The sequence below is a fragment of the Pseudorasbora parva genome, chromosome 14 (assembly GCF_024679245.1).
Source record: "Pseudorasbora parva isolate DD20220531a chromosome 14, ASM2467924v1, whole genome shotgun sequence".
Lineage (NCBI taxonomy): Eukaryota > Metazoa > Chordata > Actinopteri > Cypriniformes > Gobionidae > Pseudorasbora > Pseudorasbora parva.
The window spans coordinates 16,105,591-16,125,863 of NC_090185.1; the positions used below are offsets into that span (position 1 = coordinate 16,105,591).

General features: G+C 37.8%; 1 protein-coding gene and 1 long non-coding RNA gene across 4 annotated transcripts; both read left to right on the top strand.

Moving 5' to 3' along the window:
- Positions 1 to 287: 287 nt before the first annotated feature.
- Positions 288 to 1,095, top strand: LOC137040632 (uncharacterized). Its single transcript, XR_010897941.1, has 3 exons — positions 288 to 353; positions 461 to 525; positions 1,069 to 1,095. It is a non-coding gene; the product is annotated as an uncharacterized lncRNA (long non-coding RNA).
- A 3,704-nt stretch (positions 1,096 to 4,799) lies between these two features.
- On the top strand, positions 4,800 to 20,174 carry hyal2b (hyaluronidase 2b). Of its 3 annotated transcripts, none has more exons than XM_067415647.1 (4): positions 4,800 to 4,866; positions 11,678 to 12,668; positions 16,507 to 16,596; positions 17,879 to 20,174. In XM_067415647.1, exons 1-4 carry the CDS (start codon positions 4,838 to 4,840, stop codon positions 18,263 to 18,265), a joined length of 1,497 nt encoding a protein of 498 aa, XP_067271748.1. In that variant the 5' UTR covers positions 4,800 to 4,837; the 3' UTR covers positions 18,266 to 20,174. The 3 variants fall into 3 exon arrangements, with proteins under 3 accessions (XP_067271748.1, XP_067271750.1, XP_067271749.1); XM_067415649.1 differs by lacking the exon at positions 4,800 to 4,866 and adding an exon at positions 8,342 to 8,414; XM_067415648.1 differs by lacking the exon at positions 4,800 to 4,866 and adding an exon at positions 10,730 to 11,000.
- The last annotated feature ends 99 nt before the right edge of the window (positions 20,175 to 20,273 follow it).

Consider the following 20,273-nt stretch of genomic DNA (forward strand, 5'->3'; position numbering starts at 1 on the left):
TTGATTTATTATCGAATCTACATCAGGTATTGTTTTTTTTTGTTTTAAATGTGCACTAAAGCAATGAGACTAGCAGTCACTGCTGGCTGCCTCTGTTTTACATAGTCCTACCATTCGTTGAGAGATTAAAGATTGTCTGTGTTAAAATGGTAAGATTATTTTGTTGTGTAGGTCTGTGGATTGTAGTATAAAAATGCTAATGTGCAACATATGTGGTAAGACCCGCAGCAATGCTCATAGTTTTTTTGCTGAATGCAAAGTGTGGTGAATGCAATCCCCGAGTGCATAATACATTTTTCTATGTTTTCAGCCATCAAGTGTCACACATAGAGGCAATGATACTCCGTGCTGATGTGAGTTTTGCTTAGTATTCCACTTGTTTAGTATTTACTTCATGCCTATTGTGACTGTATACACATTTTCATTTCACTACATAGGCCACCATTTTTCTGTTCTACAGATATCTGCCACTGCAGCAGATGCTGAGCACACCCTGACCCTCCCTGCGTCCACTGATACTGCTAGGTAAGTGTCACAAGCAAGCATGGAGTATAAAACAATAAAACAGAATAAAACATACTCTCTAGTTGTTCTTTTTCTGTATTCAAAGAATATTTTAAAGAATGCTGGTAACCAGACAGTTGACAGTAGCTATTGAATTCTATTGTATTTTTTTTTTTTTACTATGATAGTCATTTGGGTCTGTCAACTGTCTGGTTACCATCATTCTTTAAATATCTTCTTTTCTGTTGAACAGAAGAAAATAACTCATACAGGTTTGGAACAACATGAGGATGAGTAAATCATGACAACATTTTAATTTTGGGGTGAACTATCCCTTTAATACTGCTGACAAAGTTATAAAGTGCTGTCTACATTACTCTAAGATACTCAGGTCTCTTAATGCCTCAGATCAAATGTAAACTAAATTTGATGCAAATACTGTCATAATGTCAACAACCTAGAATATTTAGGCCTATATTTGAATGCAGTGTGTTTATGTCTAAAGTGCAATTAATATTTACTTACCTCACTAATATGTTATATTTCTGTGTAATTATATTGTAGATGCTCTATTTGTGTGAACCCCAAGAGCGGAACAAATGCCAGCCAGGCAAAGGTGGTGTCCAAGCAGACAGGGACGCATGTGCAGAAAAAGGCAACAACTGTGAATCTTTAGTCACCGTCTTAAAAAACTCATGGAGTGGGGCAAAGTCACAGTATTATGTTCTGTTCAGCCTAGCCTCACTGGTGAAGCAGAAATATTGTCTTTCTATGAATGGATTTTATGTTATTAGCTTTAATAAAAGCATCTTTTAAAGTTATCTTTTGTTTGAGCCATTTGTTTGCCAGCAATTTTCAGTGTTTTTTGTTTTAAAATGTAAATTATACATCATCAGTTTCTTGTAGTGTTGCAATATAAATATCACATTTGATAGTACTTTAATAAATGTTATAGTATTAAACCATTTATGAAAATTACAGCAGGAACACTAAAATAACATTATAACGGGAGGGAAACACCTGACAGTATTATACTGTACAGACTATATTTTCTACAGCACAGTACTGTAATATTTTTTACAGTATTTAACTGTTGTTTCAAATTACAGTAGGTCCACTGTAAAATTACAGCATTCTACAGGTCAAGTAGCTGCCTGCAATCTACTGTAAATTAACAGGGATTTTTTTTACAGTGTACTGTTGAAATAATTTATCATTATGAGGAAAGTTTTCTAGCTGAAGTCGAGTTCAGGCACTTTCAGAAACACAAGACAACCTTTTGTACTCGAGTGAAGCTGAATTCCAAGGATGATCACCTACACTGTTAGACTTTACCGCAATTTTACAGTTACTTACCACAAAAAAGCCCAGTAAAATACCATTAACATTATTTACGGTTAGCTACTGTAATATGCACTGCATTATGTAATTTACTGTATATGGGAGTTTGCAGTATTTTACTGTTTACGTAAAAGCAGTAGTGCTACTGTAAACAAAGAATTTTGCCATTTGCTCAAATAGCAAAAGAAAAACTCCACATTAATGATTTCACAACCTAGTCAAACATCACTATTATGGTTTACTCTTTGGGTTAGTGATGTGAACAAACCGCTAACATAACCTATTAAACTTTGTGTTGCAAATCGTCCACCAGTATTTGTGCTCAAACATGAATGATTTTGAGCTTGCTCTAAATAAATCCCATCATATTTGTGGGTGGGATTTATTGAGTCGGCCCAGAAAACAAACACTTAGCAACCAGTTAGTTAACTCATAGTGTTATGCCAAAAACCTCTCTTAACACTTTAGCAACCAGTAGCATGTTTAGCGCTTAAGAAAATGTGAAGAGTTCGTTAACCTAAATTTATATGACTGTGATGTTGTCATGATCATCACTGCTGTAAGAATCTGCATTCCATATCCATGATTCTGTCTTTAAGGAACCACGGTCTCACACCCTAATTGGGATTTTTAATCCCACTTGGTTTTCTGAAGACTTACTGTGATTTCCTTGGAGAGGCCAAAATGAGCTGTGATGGCTTTAAGCTGGTGTGCCTGGAGACTTGTAATCGTTATCATATGAGTTACTCATACTGCTTCAGTGCATATAAAACAATTTTACATCCCAAATCTGCAATCAAAACTCCCACGTTAAAGTAGACTCATCATTCATTTCAGCTGTGCAGCTGCATTTAGCATTAGCAGAAACTTCCAGTTTCTTCCACGGTAGATTTGTGTTCAATTTCAGACCAGTGTTATTGTGCGCTATACTTGCTTTTATGTACATGTTTGTAATTGAGTACTAGCATACTCATGCTATTTTTTAGTGTATGTTTATTGTGTACAGTATGCTAATTATGTAAATTCTGTGCAGATATTGGGGAAAATGTATTCAATTAAGCTAAGAGTACTACATTTTTATTGGTAAAAACATCAGCTTAAACTGTACATTGTGTACTCCACAAGTATCCCAGTACTCCAGGGGCCAGTTGGTTAATAATAACCAGAATGTGAAAACTTAGTCCCCCTGTAGTCAATTTGATCCTTTAAAACTCATCTTTGATCACCAAAATTATATATTTAAAAGTTTTTCCTGTAAAAACGTTCTTCATGCCTTAAAATAACTTGAATGTAATTATACACTCTTGTCTCATTTAGTATACGTGGTTTAATGAATATGCTAATTAGCCCCGCCTCCACTCACTCACACCAGCTTGGAGATACACTCACACAAATTTACTCAAGTCACTGTAGTAAATGCAGCACAATGTTATTGTTCTTTACAAAGACAAACACATAACGGTAATTAATATGACTAGCCTTTGGCTTGAGTAAGTTATCATACAGCTAATAATGTGTTGCTAATGTTAAACAAACTAGGTTCCCATTCGCCATCTCAGATTTCCTTTTAAAAATCAGCATTCTTAGAAACACTTTGACTAGAACGTCAGTAGAGAAAGGAACATTGTTTATCATAACATCAAACTATTCATCATATACTGCACATAATTCACCTGCTATATGACTATATATGCTAAACCCGCCCACATGTTGGCATGGTTTCTTTTGTGATGTCAGAAACAACCAGAGATTTTAAACCGTGTTTTCATACTGTCTGTGGTTCGCTGGACTTTTAAGGAGAAAATACTCAACAAAGGACTTACGAATTTATACATGGTTTGTCTTAAATCATATTCAAAACACCACATAGACATATAAACAACATTAAAAACTTGATTATCAACACAGACGATCTTCAAGAGAAGTCTGACCAAGCAATTAGCCAAAGGACGTGCTAAAATAAGTTTTTATGTAACTGCCTTAAGTTATTAACAGTTTCAAAGATAACAATTTAACGACTAACTTGTAAAACAAGTCTAGGCAGTTTATGCAACTGACCCAAGTATGCCATTGCGAACATAACCATTGAGAGTGTGTGCAGTGTTGATCCATCAATACGGGCTGGTCCTCTTATTTAATTGCTTTCAGATGATTCCCAATAATTGAAACCTCAGGCTCATTAGGCAACGTATTTCAAATATTTAGCCATTTGAACAAGAATGTTCCAAACTCTCAGTTGTGCCGTAAATGTTCCTTTAGCCTATAAATTTTGCTTTATGGCAAGTTTGTAACAGAAAATAAACATCCCCCAAACGGCTCTTTTTTTGTAATGGGTTTGTTTAGAAGCCCTTTTCAATGACGTGTCCTTGGGCACCATGATGTTTCTCGTGGTATTGACGCATGGCAGCCTGATTCTTGCTGTGCCAGGAGTCACTGTCCTGCTGGTGCCGGTGACCTTCCTTCCCTTCCTTTTTACAATCTATGGTCCTGCACAACAGAGTCATGGGGCCTAAGAGAGTAAAAGGCTGATGAAGAGGAAATACTCATCCCGTACACTTACGCAGGAAACACAGGTCAGTGAAAGTGTTTGGTTAGTAAAGAGATTGTTGACTCAACTCATATTTTAGACTGGAAGTGTTTGGCCAGTGCATTACAATCATGCATAACTATAAGTTTTGGTGCTCACATACTTGCTTTGGGTTCACAGCGTATGCCAGTTGACTGAAACGCATCCCTTTTTTCATGGAGCATAATAACTGTGGAGTGCATTATTACTTGCTTATAATCAGATTTCAGTGTTTTCATATCAATTTTTCAATAAAGCTCCATGTTATTGCTGAGCTCTAGGGTTTTACGGGTTCAGTCTGTCTCGTTTTTACTTACAGGTCTCTGTTCTTTGCTTTCCCTGCAAAACACCCAGAAAGTCGCCCCATGAGTCAGCAGACAAGAGGAGAGAACAGCAGTTCAGCTGTGTTTACTGGCTTCGTCAAACATGATGATCGCTTTGCTCAGACATTGGAGGTCAGTTATCGATCTTCTGATTAGCGAAGACAGAGCTGATTGATTTGCACTTGGGGATTCATCACTCTAAACAAGCCTTTCAGACTCCACTGATGTCATTGTTTAAACGGCGAGCTAAAATTTGTATTGGAGCTTTTGTGCTATGGATATGAATACTTCAAATTGTGTGGCTTATTAGTTTTCTTTCAATTTACAGTGCAGGAATTGATTAAATGATAGTTTTACCACCCCCAAGCCTGGCACCCCAAGCAGCCACATTGCAACATACTAATAACCTTTCAGAACACCCTAGCAACTCCATAGCAATGAGCTAAACTCACCCGGAACCCCATTGTGGTGAGGAGTTTAGGAAGTCTGTTATTTATAAAATAAAAGCCATTCAAACTAACCTTGTCATAGTCAGATTTTAGTCAGAATATGAGTCTGATACTGCTCCATTTGGCTGTGATGGGGCGTTTCAACCGAACCAGGAAAGAAAATGCCTCTGCACTCAATTGGCTAGACCTACATACAATCAGAGAAACGGAGTAAGTGACGAGGAACGCTTAGTTGTCAACAGAAGGTAACTGCCGGCAGGCACGCTGGAAGAAGTAGAAGAGGATGATGAATGTCAACGATTTTTGCTGTTGTTAAAAGAATTTAAGGTTACATAGAGTAAACTTGCCAACGTGATCATAATTTTTGAGAGAAACCATAAAGGTGAATGCATATATAAGTTCTCTGTTTAGAATTGGAACAAATTCAACCCAAGCGCTCTTTGGTGACGTAGATCATTACGTTACTGTTAAACACCTGTCCCGCATCGTGTAAAGCCCGCGCTGACAACGGATCAAGTCCGGATCAAACTTCCCGACCACAAATGTTGTGGGCAGGGCTAAGTTCGGCTGGCATCCAGGCTACATTCAAACAGAATGCGAAGTCTCAAAATGTGTTTGTTCAAAGTAGTTCAGCCAAAACACCCCAGACGTGCAAATTCAGTGGAGAATTCACCTATCTGATGGAGAAAATTGCATTGAGCTATTTAAAAGCAATTGCATTTAAAGGAAAATTGCATTGAGCATAGTGATCAAAGACGTGCATTTTTTTTGCATGTTTACATATACAAACAATAGAAAAGCAGCTTGGAACAACAAAACATGTTTTAAAAAGTAAAATTGTAGTCATGTTAGTGTAATTTCAGTGAATTTTTGTGGGCAAAAAAGGTTTATTGTCAGTAGTGTAGCGACTGTATGAAGCACAATCCAAGCAGTTTCCTTGTTGGCAAAACCGCGTGACCAATTTGAACCCATTGAGAAATCTGCATGGGAAAATCTCGCGCAAAAATTAAAATTGACCACCTTGAAGCCTTTTCTGCCTCTAATTCGTCTTGGTTTTGGACTTAATTATGTGTTGGGGTAACGCATTACAAGTAACTTATGTAATCACATTACTTTTCCAAGTAACTAAAGTAACGCATATAAGTATGTTAAATGTAACCGGCCGTAATACAGTATTATATAGTATAATCCAGATATCACTGACTACGCCACCTTGGGAATTACACCCAAGGAAATAAGAAAGGAACACAGGTCGGTGGTGCAGTGAAAAGACAGAGTCGGGTCATCCAATAAACCAATGAAGAGTTTTATTTAAAAGACAGAAAGTTAAAATGTTTCACTTGCATCGTTTAATCATGGTATAAATCACTAGCACATTTATTGTAACAATACTAAACATATCAATGCTCATGGATAGAAAAAGACTCCTCCAATCATGCCTGATTTAGATACTGCATCAGATCAAATAAATGAACACAAAAACCAATGCACTGTTTGCACCAAATAAATACATTAACAAAAAGAAATAAATGAAAAGAAAAAGAAAACAAGCCTAGAGCTTACCTCAGGGGCGGCAACCTAGCTGTAAATAAGTGTTCCACCCCTTATGTGTGCACAGCAAACAAAAACAAGAGGTGCCAACCCTGGTGCATCAAACTCACAGCAAATGTGTTTCACCCAGGTGACTAGCCTTCCCCCTCGGCGTGCTCCCTTGACTTGAAAAAGAAAGGAAAGAAAAATTAGTACAGTGCAAATATACAAAACAAATCAAAATTCTGATAATAGACCAAATCAGCTGGTACATGGATAAAATCCCTCCAACCTCAGCAGCACTATAGGACCACAAAGCTATCAATGAGGGAGATGGCACATCCGCTGTTGAATACAACACAACTTATGGTCCTGGTCGCAATGGCCAAACTACAATACAAATATAACAAACCACACTAATAAAGAAAGAAAAACGAAATACAGAGATTACTAAAATTATGAAAACAATTCACAACAAACACCCAAACATCTAATCACGAAAAACAGCAGCACGACCTGGGTTAACCATCACGTGGTACACATGAGACTGCAAAACAAACATAAGCATCAAGCAAAGATTTACTCCAAGTCAATCAAATTTACTTCTGTAATACGAGCATTCACTAGATCATACATACCCCGATGTCAGGATACACTCGCGAATGTCCTGTTAAAAACACACAATAACCCCCATTAAACCCAACTAACAATAAAAACCCGCACCACAACGGTGATCGCCGACGTACCTTAAAGCTTTCAATGAGCGCTTAACGCAACTCCCAGGGCACGTCACTGAGACGACTACAGCGATCACTTCAGAGACAAGGAAACATACTTTAACAACTTTACAACCACGCAGAGCCGTACATCACCTCCGTCACCTACCTCCACTCTAGTGACACCGATAACCGGAAGAGGGGCGGGTATGACAATCTACGTTCGAAGGTTTCCTGTCTACACATTTAAATACACTGGCCCTAATTATCATGCGCACCCAGTCTCATATAAAGGATAATGAACGCGGAAGAAAATAAATAAATCGTAAAACCCCCTACTACTACATAAATAAAACAAATATTTGAATGCATTTAATCTTACTTTATTGACCAATGTACTTGCTACTGAACTTCGACGATTCAGTTAAACCATAAGCAATTTTATCTAAAGTGCATTGAATGTACATGTTTTTATCAGTATTTGTGCCCTCTGGGAATGAGAACCATGACTTTGCTTGTGTCATTTTCAACTATATACTATTCATTTCTTTATCTATAAAAGTTTTTAATTAGCTTTCTCGCCTTTTATCTCTACTACCATCTTCCATTTAGTCACTTTCACAGTGATTTATTATTCTTATAATTGAAGTTCTTCTTGGAGTCTTCTAGATCAGCTTGGCAACCAGAACAAGGGGCTGCCTGGGGTCTCCTGCAGGGGCTGATCTGAGATCAGTCTAAACCAATCAAATTCAATCCTTCATCAGGGTATGATCAAAAGTCTGGCCAGGCGCCCGGGGCTGGTGATGAGTGGGTGAGCAGGGCAGGAATGTAGGAGTTAGAGGGGTGTGTTCTTTCCAAGATCAAAACTGAATGCACAGCTGCTTTAAGAGAGAATCGCAGTGAGCTGAAACAGGTGTACATCTACATACAAAGAAGGACAACTGAGGACATCTGTCAGCTGGGAGAGAGGCAATCTTTCAGTACCGTGAGTAGCTTTTATTTGAAGTGACAAACTTTTAAATAATTTAAAATATTAATGCAAGTTGTGTTTTGGAGTAAGTGCAGTATAGTAATATGGATATGGTAAAAACAAAAAACAAAAGAGGAAGCATTATGTGTACAAATACAAATTCTGTTCTCATTTACTCACCATGTGATTGTCCTCCAAATGGAATGTAAAAGGAGATGTTTGGCAGAATGTCCAGGCCTCAACATCTCCAGTCGCTCTTCACTTTCATTATAAAAAATATTTACATTAATGCATTTACCAGACGCTTTTATCCAAAGTGACTTACAACTGAGGATTACAGGAAGCGATCCGTCATGAAGAGGCGAAGAAACGCGAAAAGTGCCTTAAATACAAAGTTTTGGACATTACTCAGCATAAGCTATAGGGAGGGAATAGAGAAAAACAGAGGAACAATGAATAGAAATGACCCATTGGCACTGTTAGCCTCAGGGGCAGGGAGTTCAAATCCCGGCTCGTGGACCGATCACAATCCCGTCCCCCTTCTCTCTCTTCCACCTCACTTTCTGTCCACTCTATACCATCCTGTCACAATAAAGGTAAAAATCGGCAGACAAAAATATAAAATTTGTATTTTTCATGTATTACTGTTAATATATTTAAATTAATGTAAATTAATGTTTTGAATTTTTAGTTGACGATATTAGCAGTGGCAATGACACAAGATGCGAGAGAACAAATTTAAACATTAAGGAACAAACACCTGTCAAATTCAGATGGTGTTTTTTTTTTTCTCACATAATTTGGCATTAGGAGTGAAGCTCGCTGGCAGCTGTAAGATCTGCCTTCTGTTTATAAGAGGCTGTAAGGGTCTGTGTTGGCTCTTACAGTCCTTTATTAGTACAAGATGTGTTTTAGTATTGAGGTATTCCGCCCGGAGCGGGGAATGTCTGCCTCCTGCTGTGGTCAGAAGCGAACATACACACAGCATTCATCATTTGAGGGACAAATGCACTCAAACTACTCACCAATGCTCACACATTAATATTTGTAATTACCAATGATGTACTGAAACTGTCTTAACACCAATTGTGATGTTTTAGTGACATCTGCCCTTCAAAAGCGACATCAAAGGTGACCCCTTTGGTCTGCAGCTGTGGGTGGTTTTCCTTCTATCCGCCCCCCTCCAATTTTCCTGCTAATGTGGACCTCAGAACTCCTATAGCAGTGACCGCAACTTGTCATTACGCCCATCTTCACTATAACCCATGGAAACGAGGTCTTTCCGGGAGGCCTTTATGTTCTGTAGGCGACCTATAGGGATCCGTAGTTTAAGCCTGAATAAGCTTTTGTTCTTGCCAGTGACCCCAGATTCCTAGAAACATTAGCATCTGTAAAGAGCAAATGGGATACTGTGGGATATGCATGTGCGTGCAGAGGACTATGGGAAATTTTGAGGTCCAAAGGTTGTCGCCTCCATCCGTTGAATGGGTTCATTCGTGTGAGCGTCATCAGTTTCAGGTGAGTCAGCACACAGGATGGTCCCCAATGCCACAGGAAACAGCTCGTCCCTGCAGTCACTTCCTGCCTATCAAAGGTTAATGCCAGTTCCGCTAACACCTTGTTGTGCAATGTATTTAGTATGTGTGTGTGTGTGTGGCTTATTTATAGTTTTAATGTAATGTTTAAAAAAGTTAATGCGTTAGATCTAAAAAATTTAATTGACTGCTCTTTTTACTGAATTAAAATCTATTTATCAGTGGTTATGGTACTGGCATTCAAAAAGTACCATGTTGTTGCCAGGATACATCATCAAAAACATGGTACTAACATTAAACATATAAAAACCCTGCTACTACCGTGTTCAAAAACAACGTAACTTAGTGATATTACCTCAGATCTTATGCTAGTTAGTCATTCATTCTTTGTTCATACTGTAGTTACGCCATGTCAAAATGGGGCAAATAATAAATAAAGCAAAAGAAGGAATAGGCGAAAAAGGGAAAAGCTCGATCTTTGCAATGATTTCGGAGTGAAATGTGATCTGCGTGTAATGGCTCTGGACTCCTGCAGGTCTCACAGCTCAGCTCGGTTCAGAAACGCTTCTTCATCCCCAGCGGAGAAACTCGGACGAAACCAATTCACCATGTAGGGGGTCACCGAGGGCATTTTATCGAGAATTCCTCTGTTTTCCATCAAAACTAACGACTTCAGCACTTTATAAAACATAAACTAAAAAGTATACCGTATTATATTGAGTGGTTGCAACTCTTACTTGAAAGAGTTGCGATTTTTGCGTCATGAATACCAACCGGCACCCCTCTACCCAAAACTATATGCATCAATCTGAGGGCCGATATCCGCACACATTCAATAACTGATCATCCAGACGAGAAAGCAGAGCGAGAGCGAGACTCTCTAAACGCACACGGGGCGTTTAAATGCCTTAAAACAATGTTAATAGACTGTTTTTGGTTTAAAATGGCGATTGGGAGTTTACAGTTATGAGGTGTTTGCATCCGCTGGATGGATGGATGGACGCTGCGTGGTAGTTTTTGAGTGATTGGACCGGTGTGTTGAACGGGTTCAGTCCGATCTATACAGGTCAGTGTTTCCTCGAATATAACGTTATAACAGTCAGTTTGTGTAACGGTTTCTAGAAAGAGGAAGCGGTTTTTTACGCACAACTGTTACTATAAACCGAATCGCTTTTTTGAAACAAAGTTTGAAGGTCCCATTGAATATTCAAGAGTTTTTATTATTTTGTTCACTCTAACGTTAGTTCGAATACCAGAGCGCGTTATAACTATGTCAATGTCATGGGTTCGATTCCGAGGGAACACAACAAATACTGCTAAAATGTTTTAAGTATACATATAAAGTAATATATAATGCAGCAATTAGTTAAACATGACTATTTTAGTGGTTGTTGTGGATGTGATTATTATTGAGCTGTTATTATTATTATTAACAGAAAATCACATTTTCCTTCCTTTTAAAAAAGTTCTTTCTACACTTTCTTTTATACTTTGTTACTGTAGCTCAGCTGGTACACTAAGCCATTATTATAGGTTCGATTCCCAGGCAACACCTGTTGTGATAAAATGTATTTTATAAATGTATAGTAAGTTGCGTTGAGATAACAGTATGCACAATAAATAACTGTAAATGTAATAAACACGTACTTGTGTAAATGGATGTATAATGTAAGAATGAAACGATAACAATATTTGAACATACTTTAGAATTGTATTAATTTGAGTGGTTTTGTGTATTTTTAGGTCTGAAATGAGGATCATCACGTGTCTCTTTGGGACGACCCGACTTGAATGGGTCTCCTGGCTGCAATTATTGCTTTTGATGCCCTTTTGGACCTCTTTAAAAGCACAGCAGTTAAAAAACACTAGATGGCCACTGTATTCTGGGAAGCCTTTGCTCTTGGCCTGGAACGCTCCTACGGAAGACTGTAGACCTCGACATGATGTCAACTTCCAACTGGATCAGTTCCAAATAGTGGCGTCACCAAATGAGGGCTTCACCAAGCAAAATCTCACCATCTTCTATCAGGACCGTTTGGGATTGTACCCGTTCTTTGAGGCAGACGGCACTGCGGTCCATGGCGGCCTACCGCAGGCCGCCAGTCTCACGGAACACCTAGAACGGATGCCGGATGGGCTCAAGAAGTACATCAAGGACCCGACAGCCAAAGGTCTCGCTGTGATCGACTGGGAAGAGTGGCGGCCCCTCTGGATACGTAACTGGGGCACTAAAGACATTTACCGTGAGCGTTCAAGGCGGGTAGTCGCAGAGAGAAACCCAACTTGGTCTCCGGATCAGGTGGCCAAAGTGGCCCAACAAGAGTTCGAGCTCTCTGCAAGCAAGTTCATGTTGGAGACTCTTCGATTGGCTAAGAGCTTACGGCCTCAGCAGCTTTGGGGATTCTACCTCTTTCCTGACTGTTACAACCACAATTACCAAAATAACCAGACCTACACGGGACGCTGTCCGGATGTGGAGGTGACCAGGAACGACCAGCTGAAGTGGCTGTGGACGGAGAGTACAGCTTTGTTTCCTTCCATATACATGGGAAAACCGCTGAAGGACAAACTGTCCGGACGGCAGTTCGTACGGAACCGGGTCAAGGAGGGCATGAGGTTGGCGTCTGTTGGGAACGGGTCAGCCAGACCTGTGTTTGTCTACACACGGCCCACTTACCTAAGCACAACCCCAACTACTAACGGCAACTCTCCTGAGCTCCTGCTGCTGACAGAGGTGAGATTCCTGTGACGGTGACGGTCATGTTTCTCTTGGTGTGAAAGAGTTTAATTTTCTTTAAAAAAAGAGTGTTAATATTGAACCACTGTGAGTGCCTGTTTGTTGAAGTTGACCTTCACCATAAGTAGGCTTGCACAACATATTGTAACGTATTCATATGTTATTTTTTACTTTTTGATATTGGCTGATATTTGGATATTTAAAGGTGCACTGTGTAGTATTTTTGCAGTAAAAACACCAGGCCAGTGTTCTATATTTGTTCAGCTGAGTTCTTACAATATCCCAAATGTTTTCAACTATTTGTAAATTATTAATAGTAAATTAACTATTTGGCAATTTTAACCAAGGAGCTGGGACGTCTGAGGGAGTCGCCTGTCAATGGCGTCATATCGGCGTTATCCTGAATTTTTATTTTTGTTTTATTTGTCAGAAATGCTTTACTCTTAGCTGTGTGAACAGCAGCCGCTGAGCGAACGCACAGAGTAGCGTCATAATATAATTTTAAACACACTTAAATGTATCTAATTATGATAAACAGAGCTGCATTACCTCATATTCATGACCGGAAAAGCGGAAATGGCGCCGGTGACTGTGTCCCCTCATAATAAAAGTCCCGCTGCTCGCGATGCGTGTGTTTGCACAACAATCGCTCCACGGCCTTACTCAGCTCCACAACAATCGGTCCTGCTCTGCTTCATACTAGAGTAACGTTAATAATCACATCCATGAACATGGTTTCTGCCCGTGTCCTATCCCGATTCTTTTCCACCGTCTGTGAGGTGAAGACCACATGTCCCAAGATTCTGCGCTCAAACTTGGCAAAACTATCAAACTACGCCTTTGTTTTGAATAGGCGCCCTCTGGCGGACGGAAAAATTACATAGTGCAGCTTTAATTGTTATTGCTAATGTTCATTTTCTCAATTTTTGAGTGAATGCTCACTGAAAGTTTTGAACGTTTTTTTCAAATATTGTGGATAGTGGCAATGGTAATATAAATGTAAATATGGAGAAGATGAACATTAAACAATCCAATTAAAGAAATTATAATATTGGCTGAGATGGTTCCAATATATTGTGCATCCCCGTTCAAATCCCTCATGCAACCTAGTGAATAGACATTTAGTTTACGTTTTAATTTCAAAGGAAAATCACTTATTCTATGTTCATCTCCTGAAGTAACCTGAGGTCAGTCTTTGTAGAATTCGACTGTACGCTCCAAAATATTTGAGGCAGTTCCTGCAGAAGCAAAACCCCTTTTAATGCCAATACTTGAGCTACATGTGACCCGCTGAACAGATCTTTGTGATGGTCCGTTGGCCTCTGAGACCGTGAAGGAAGTTCAGCTGTTTCAGAGATGTCCATATTTCAGGTCATGGTGTGTTTCTCTTGGCGTCGATTGACGTTCCCAGTGGCATGTAGGTGCAGAGAATTTACGCATACTGACATGTCACAGCTTGTCCTAAATATAGCATGCACACATGCAGAATCTTCTCAGCTTTCTGGAGACAAAGACTCATCTGTGTTCCTCGTCGAGTCTCGTTGGCTGTGTAGAACAAATACCACGATGCCATCAGCAGCTCGGATGACACGTGAGGCCCCGAATCAGGCGTGTAAAGTTTACCAACACGTATACAAAATGAATCCAGTTCTTAATATATATTCAGGAATAATAATAAAAAAATATGAGTAATGTATGTAATATACATTAAACAGCTCTGCAGGTCACGTGACTCTTCTGGTTTGCTGCCACACTGAAATCTAGACTAATTCTGGTCTGTCTGGAGACTGAAGATCACATGATGTCTACTGGACGTATATCTGTGCTTCAGCGTGGCGTGTTATTTGTTTTCTGTCTGCAGATTGCCTGTATGTGAGCGAGTGTTTGTGTTCGTAAGGGAATGACTGAGGTTTGGCCTCCAGTAGCGTTTGGGGTTTCTTCAGACATGTGTGGAGAGTCTGAGCGCTGCCAGGTATAAAAGTACAAGCCAAGCCACTTTTACAGCATGTCTCTGAGAGAAACGCCACGCTTTAGCCGTAACAAACTCTTCGTGGAAAATGTTTCTTGAGACTGTCTTAATTCATCACATGACCTGAATTAACAGCCTTATATAAGACAGGAATTTTTCGTGTGAATAAACTTCACACTAATTATACAATGCAAATGAAACCGAATATGTTTTACGCACTGCAAGTCCAAAAAAATCACCTCAGCACAGGGATATATGGCAGTGTAATTGTAAACCGAATCGGCAAACCTGAAGCAGAAATCTATATTAAACACTTTATTTGAAGAATTGAATTGACTTCTGTTATTTTTCTGTTTGTAAGTTTTATGATCTCTCAATTAGTGTTGCACAATATACTGTTCCTAGAAAGGTATTGCGATACCCTGCTATTAAAAACGGTATGGTTCTGCATCTTATTAAAGGGTTAGTTCACCCAAAAATGAAAAATCTGTCATGAATTACTTATCCTCATGTCTTTTGACACCCGTAAGTCTTCCGTTCATCTTTTGGAACACACATGAAGATATTTTTGTTGAAATCCGATGGCTTAGAAAGGCCTTCATTGACACCAATGTCATTTCCTCTCTCAAGACCCATAAAAGGCACTAAAGACGTCGTTACAAAGCCCAACTCACTACAGTGGCTATACAATAATTTTATAAAGCCACGAGAATAGTTGTTGAGCGGAAAAAAACGAAATAACTCTGATTCATGATTGATTGAATCACTTATGATTCATAATGTTCTAAACTTTGTTTTGAAATCGGCTCATCTCTCTGACAGTCGACCCACAAACCTTCCTATTTTGGTTAGAAACTCACAGTTGGAGACAAATTCCTAGTATGGGTTGCCATACTTGGCCTTCATGTCACTTCATATGTAAAAGACGCTAAAGAGAGCTCATTTCAGTATTCATACACTTTATGAGAGGCGCTTTTTGTGAGCATGGTGTGGATTTGCCCAATACAGAATTGAGTTCTCTTTCATGTCTTCTTGCCCTTGAATGGTTGAAAACCCACATTATAATGGGCACACAGGAGTCGGCAAGTGGAATCAAAGTGTCCGATTCCAGAATTGGAAATGATTTTCAATTCCCAACCCTAATCAGCAGCATGTCTCCTTCGCTTCCCATTCTGAACTGCGACACTTGAGGAATTGTGATGTCAACAACAGATTTGCATGCTAACAGTTGATTGGACAGCTACTCTTTCGTGAAACACATGCAGAGTGTATCCATTGATAGAATGGATAAAACGTATTTATTTTCAACAAGCCACATTATAGATGCCTTGTCGCACTGCGGTGTGAGCGTGTGCCGATCCGTAGGTTGAGATGGTCAGAGTTTTTTTCGAATTTTTTTTTTATTTTTAATTTTTTTTTTTTTACAGAGAACCGTTACAACCCTAGTCTCACAGAAGTCATACATTTATCAAGAGCTTGGATCATCAATGGGAATGCGTCAGTGTCTGTGGAGTATTGTGAAGCCAATAAGTGAATGATTGATTGTCATTTGTCAGTGACAAAGGGTGAAGAAGACGAAGTGCGTGGTCAAAAAAAAGAGAAGAATAAGTCTTTTTTTGTTCATCGCCACGGTCACTTGCGACAAATATACAAATGGCAGAACGATTAACAAATGCACACACAGACAAACTATTCACAAACACTCACAAGAGCCTCAGTGTTTGGAGTTTAGTTTGCTGATGTGATTTTATTTTCCACTTCTGAAAGCCACACGTTCAGTGACGCATGAAGTGTTATGTGTTTTGTTGATCAGATCATAATATTTGCTTTCAGATGAACTGATTTCTTTCCGTCTTCTCTGCACAGATGGATCTGGTGTCGACCATCGGCGAGAGCGTGGCGTTGGGTGTAGCGGGTGTGATCCTCTGGGGTGACTCCAACTATGCTAGCAGTCATGTAAGTTTGTGCCTTGGTACGGGCGTTAACTCACTATCTTCACATAAATGGACTTTGGGGATCGACTTATGAGGATAATTAAAATGCAGGGTGAAATGTATAAGTAAGGGGTCATATACAATGAGTCGATTATTCTAAAATATACCCTGACCTGTGGACGAGTCTTGTGTTATCTTAGTGGGGTTTACTTAGGGATATACAATATATTGGTACTATATTGATTTTCAGACAATATTATAGTACTTTTTTAATTTTTAAATCATAATTAGATACTCAATTTCATAATTTATATAAATTTCCCATATTTTTAAATAATTACATTTGCTGTCATTTATCGCTCACTTGAAGTCAGTCTTTAAAAACACTAATTTAATAACTTTATTAATTTTAAGGAAACACAAATCCAGCACATTATTATAGCTTGCATAAACACAGTATTTATTACAATGTTTCTTCCGTCTTTTGTAAGTTATTTAATGTTCTTATTGTATTGTTTTAATTTATCTATGAAAGTAGGATTTTAAATTTCAGCCATGTATTGATTTATTGGCTATAGTATGTAAATATTTATTATTATTATTATTATTATTATTATTATTTTACTTGTAGAAAAGTGCACAAAACAGCTAAAATGTCATGTATTTTAATATAAAGTTTAATATAATATTAAATTATTTTATAAAATGTATATAATTGTTTTATTATATATTATAAAAAAAAAAAAAATATATATATATATATATATATATATATATATATATATATATATATGTCTTTTGTCATTTATATTGTCTTTTTTATTCAATTATAATTTTTTATAGAATATTAATATTTAAATATAATATTAATGAATTATTTTATAAAAACGTATATAATTGTATTATATATTAAAACAATATTATAAAAAGTGTGTATGTATGTGTATACAAAATATATATATTTTTTTTAATTATATATTAAAATAATATATATAGAAAATTATCATTTTAAATTATTTTTTATTAAATAAATGTTATTATTAAATGTTATTTAAATATATATATTTTATATAAATATTTTTATATAAATATTTATTTTATTAAAAAATAAATAAGATTATTATTATTAAATGAAAAAAAGAAGTAAAACACAAAATGACACTGTAGGCTATCAGTGGATTATGGAACAGACTTTTATTATGCCAATGTAGCAGTTAGTGATTGCAATAGATATTGACCTAATTTACAACCTAGTATACAAAAATCCTGAAAGCCGTTATAATGTCTCCTCTCACACCTTCCAGGCGACTTGTTCTAGTCTTAATGAATACCTGCGAGGGCCGTTGGGTCGTTACCTGCTTAACGTGACGTCGGCCGCCGAGCAGTGCAGCCGGAAGCTCTGCGGATTCCGCGGCCGCTGCCTCCGCAAACTCCCCGACACGGACACCTACCTGCATCTCAGTCCGAACACCCACAGCATAGAGCGCCAAGGAAACACGCTAAAGGCTTTGGGCCAGATGGGAGAAGAAGAACTGAGCCGCCTACGGGACGAGTTCCAGTGCCAGTGCTACAACGGGTACGTCGGCGACGACTGTAGCCGGAGTGAGGCCGGGAACAGAGCGACGGTGGTCTGGACCACCTTTTTCCAAGTTTTGCTGTTACCGCTCTTCTTAATGGGGTTCCTGCACTGAGTTCAGTAAAAGAGATTTGAAGATGATATACCGAACCTTCTCTTCAAGAGATGTGCGACGTCGACAGCAGGAACAGCGTCGTCCGTTAGAATTCGAAAGGGGACACAAATGGAGCAGTTTAGTACACGCAAGCTAACTCTGTGGACTAAATGAGCAGCACAGTGTGGTTCTGTTCGAGTAGATCGCCCCCTGCTGCTTGGGAGGCTGAACTGTGGCCGGCGAAATTATGTTTGTTTTTATTTTTAGCTAGTAATGACCTTCGTATGTGTTATTCGTAAGTGTTATGTTGTTTGTGCGCATTTTTTTTAAAACTAAAAATTATTGATGATGTGGTTTCAGCTGTATGGAGCTCCCCGACATGACATGCGGGGAAAATATGTATATAGTGGCCACACATGAACATTAACTTACTAATGTCTACAACTAATTTGTTCCCTCGTTTTAAGTAAATCGTGAGCGCAATATAATAATTTGCTCCCTCGTTTTACTAAATCATAATTCGTTCCCTTGTTTTCCTTGAATCAAATAATAGTTAGTTATACTAACTATAATTATAACTCATAATAATTAGTTCAACGTGGACACGATTTACCAAAACGAGAGGACTAATTCTTAATTCATGGCCGTGATATATATAAAACATTTTCCTGCATGTCATGTGCTGGGCTCCATTCAGCTGTCATTCGAGACTTTACTTCTTTGCCTTCTTTATACCTGCACAAAACCAGCTGTGACCTTATTTCTGTTGTGTGTGTGTGTCACACGACCAGCAAATACTCGTTGTTACTCGCAACGCTGCTGCCTCATTAAAACCTCGTTTGGACTGAATGTCATGAAACCTGTTTTCTGTCTCACATTTCACTCCAAAATGAAAACTAGAGAAATTACATTTTGCATAAGGAAAATTAAACCTGTTATTTTTTTCTGGAAAGTAACGCATATTCATCCCAGAAATAACAACAATAATTCTCATTATTCTCTGTGTGATTCACATAATAGTAATGCATTGGTTTTATTACAGTAAATATTTAATTTATATTTTCTAATATAATAATAATAATAATGGATTAAAGGCGATACAGCAAATACTTAAAATTATTGTATATTATTCTATACATTATTAATATTAAAAGCATCATTTACAATATAAATTAAAGCATTTTAACCGTAAGAAATCATTTTGTGAGCTTAATTATGAAAATGTCACAAAAGATCTTGATCTTGCCTTATGCATAATATAAGTTTTTTTCATTTATTTTATTTTGATTTGGGGTGAACTATGACCTCAGACTTGTTCTTAACAGGTTTTCTTAGACCACTGCTGGATTTGATTTTTTTTTTTTTTTGAAAATCTTCTGCCAAAAACATGAATGTAAATGTCAAATCCAGCATACTGTGGTTCACAGAAGCATAGATGCCTTTTATTTTTATGCCTAGATTGCACAAAACTATTCTGAGACCGTATTTCCCCCTTTAAATGCTGAACTTTGCATTTCTGTTCTTTATTTGTGTGGGAAAAATGGAAAGGTTTTATTTGCGTATGTTCCACATGAGTTTGTCATCACAGCAAAACAACCATGCCATAAACTGTCTTTGTTTTTGTCTTTTCTGGGTTTTTTTCTTGTTTGTTTGTTTGTTTTGTAGTGCCTTTTTAAAGGCATAGCTCATACCAAAAAATGTAATTCTGAGTTTTACATTTCAAAACTGTTTCACTTGTTCCACAATAAAGTAAATGTTGACAGAATTTAAATTTTGAGCGACCAATCCCTTTAAAGGATTGTGTTAATTGAAAGGAACCTTGTTGAAACAAGTGCAAAAATAAACTTAAGTTCTATTCGTATTACCAAATTTTGATACCAAATTCTGTTTGTGCTGTCTAGATTGTTTGGTGACTGAGTCAAGTGAATTGTCCTAAAAGTGTTTGTTTTATATTTTTACAATAAATCTTGTATTTAAAAACTTGAATTTGTCATGTACCTTTGGAAAGTAACTCCAGAGAGCCTGAAAA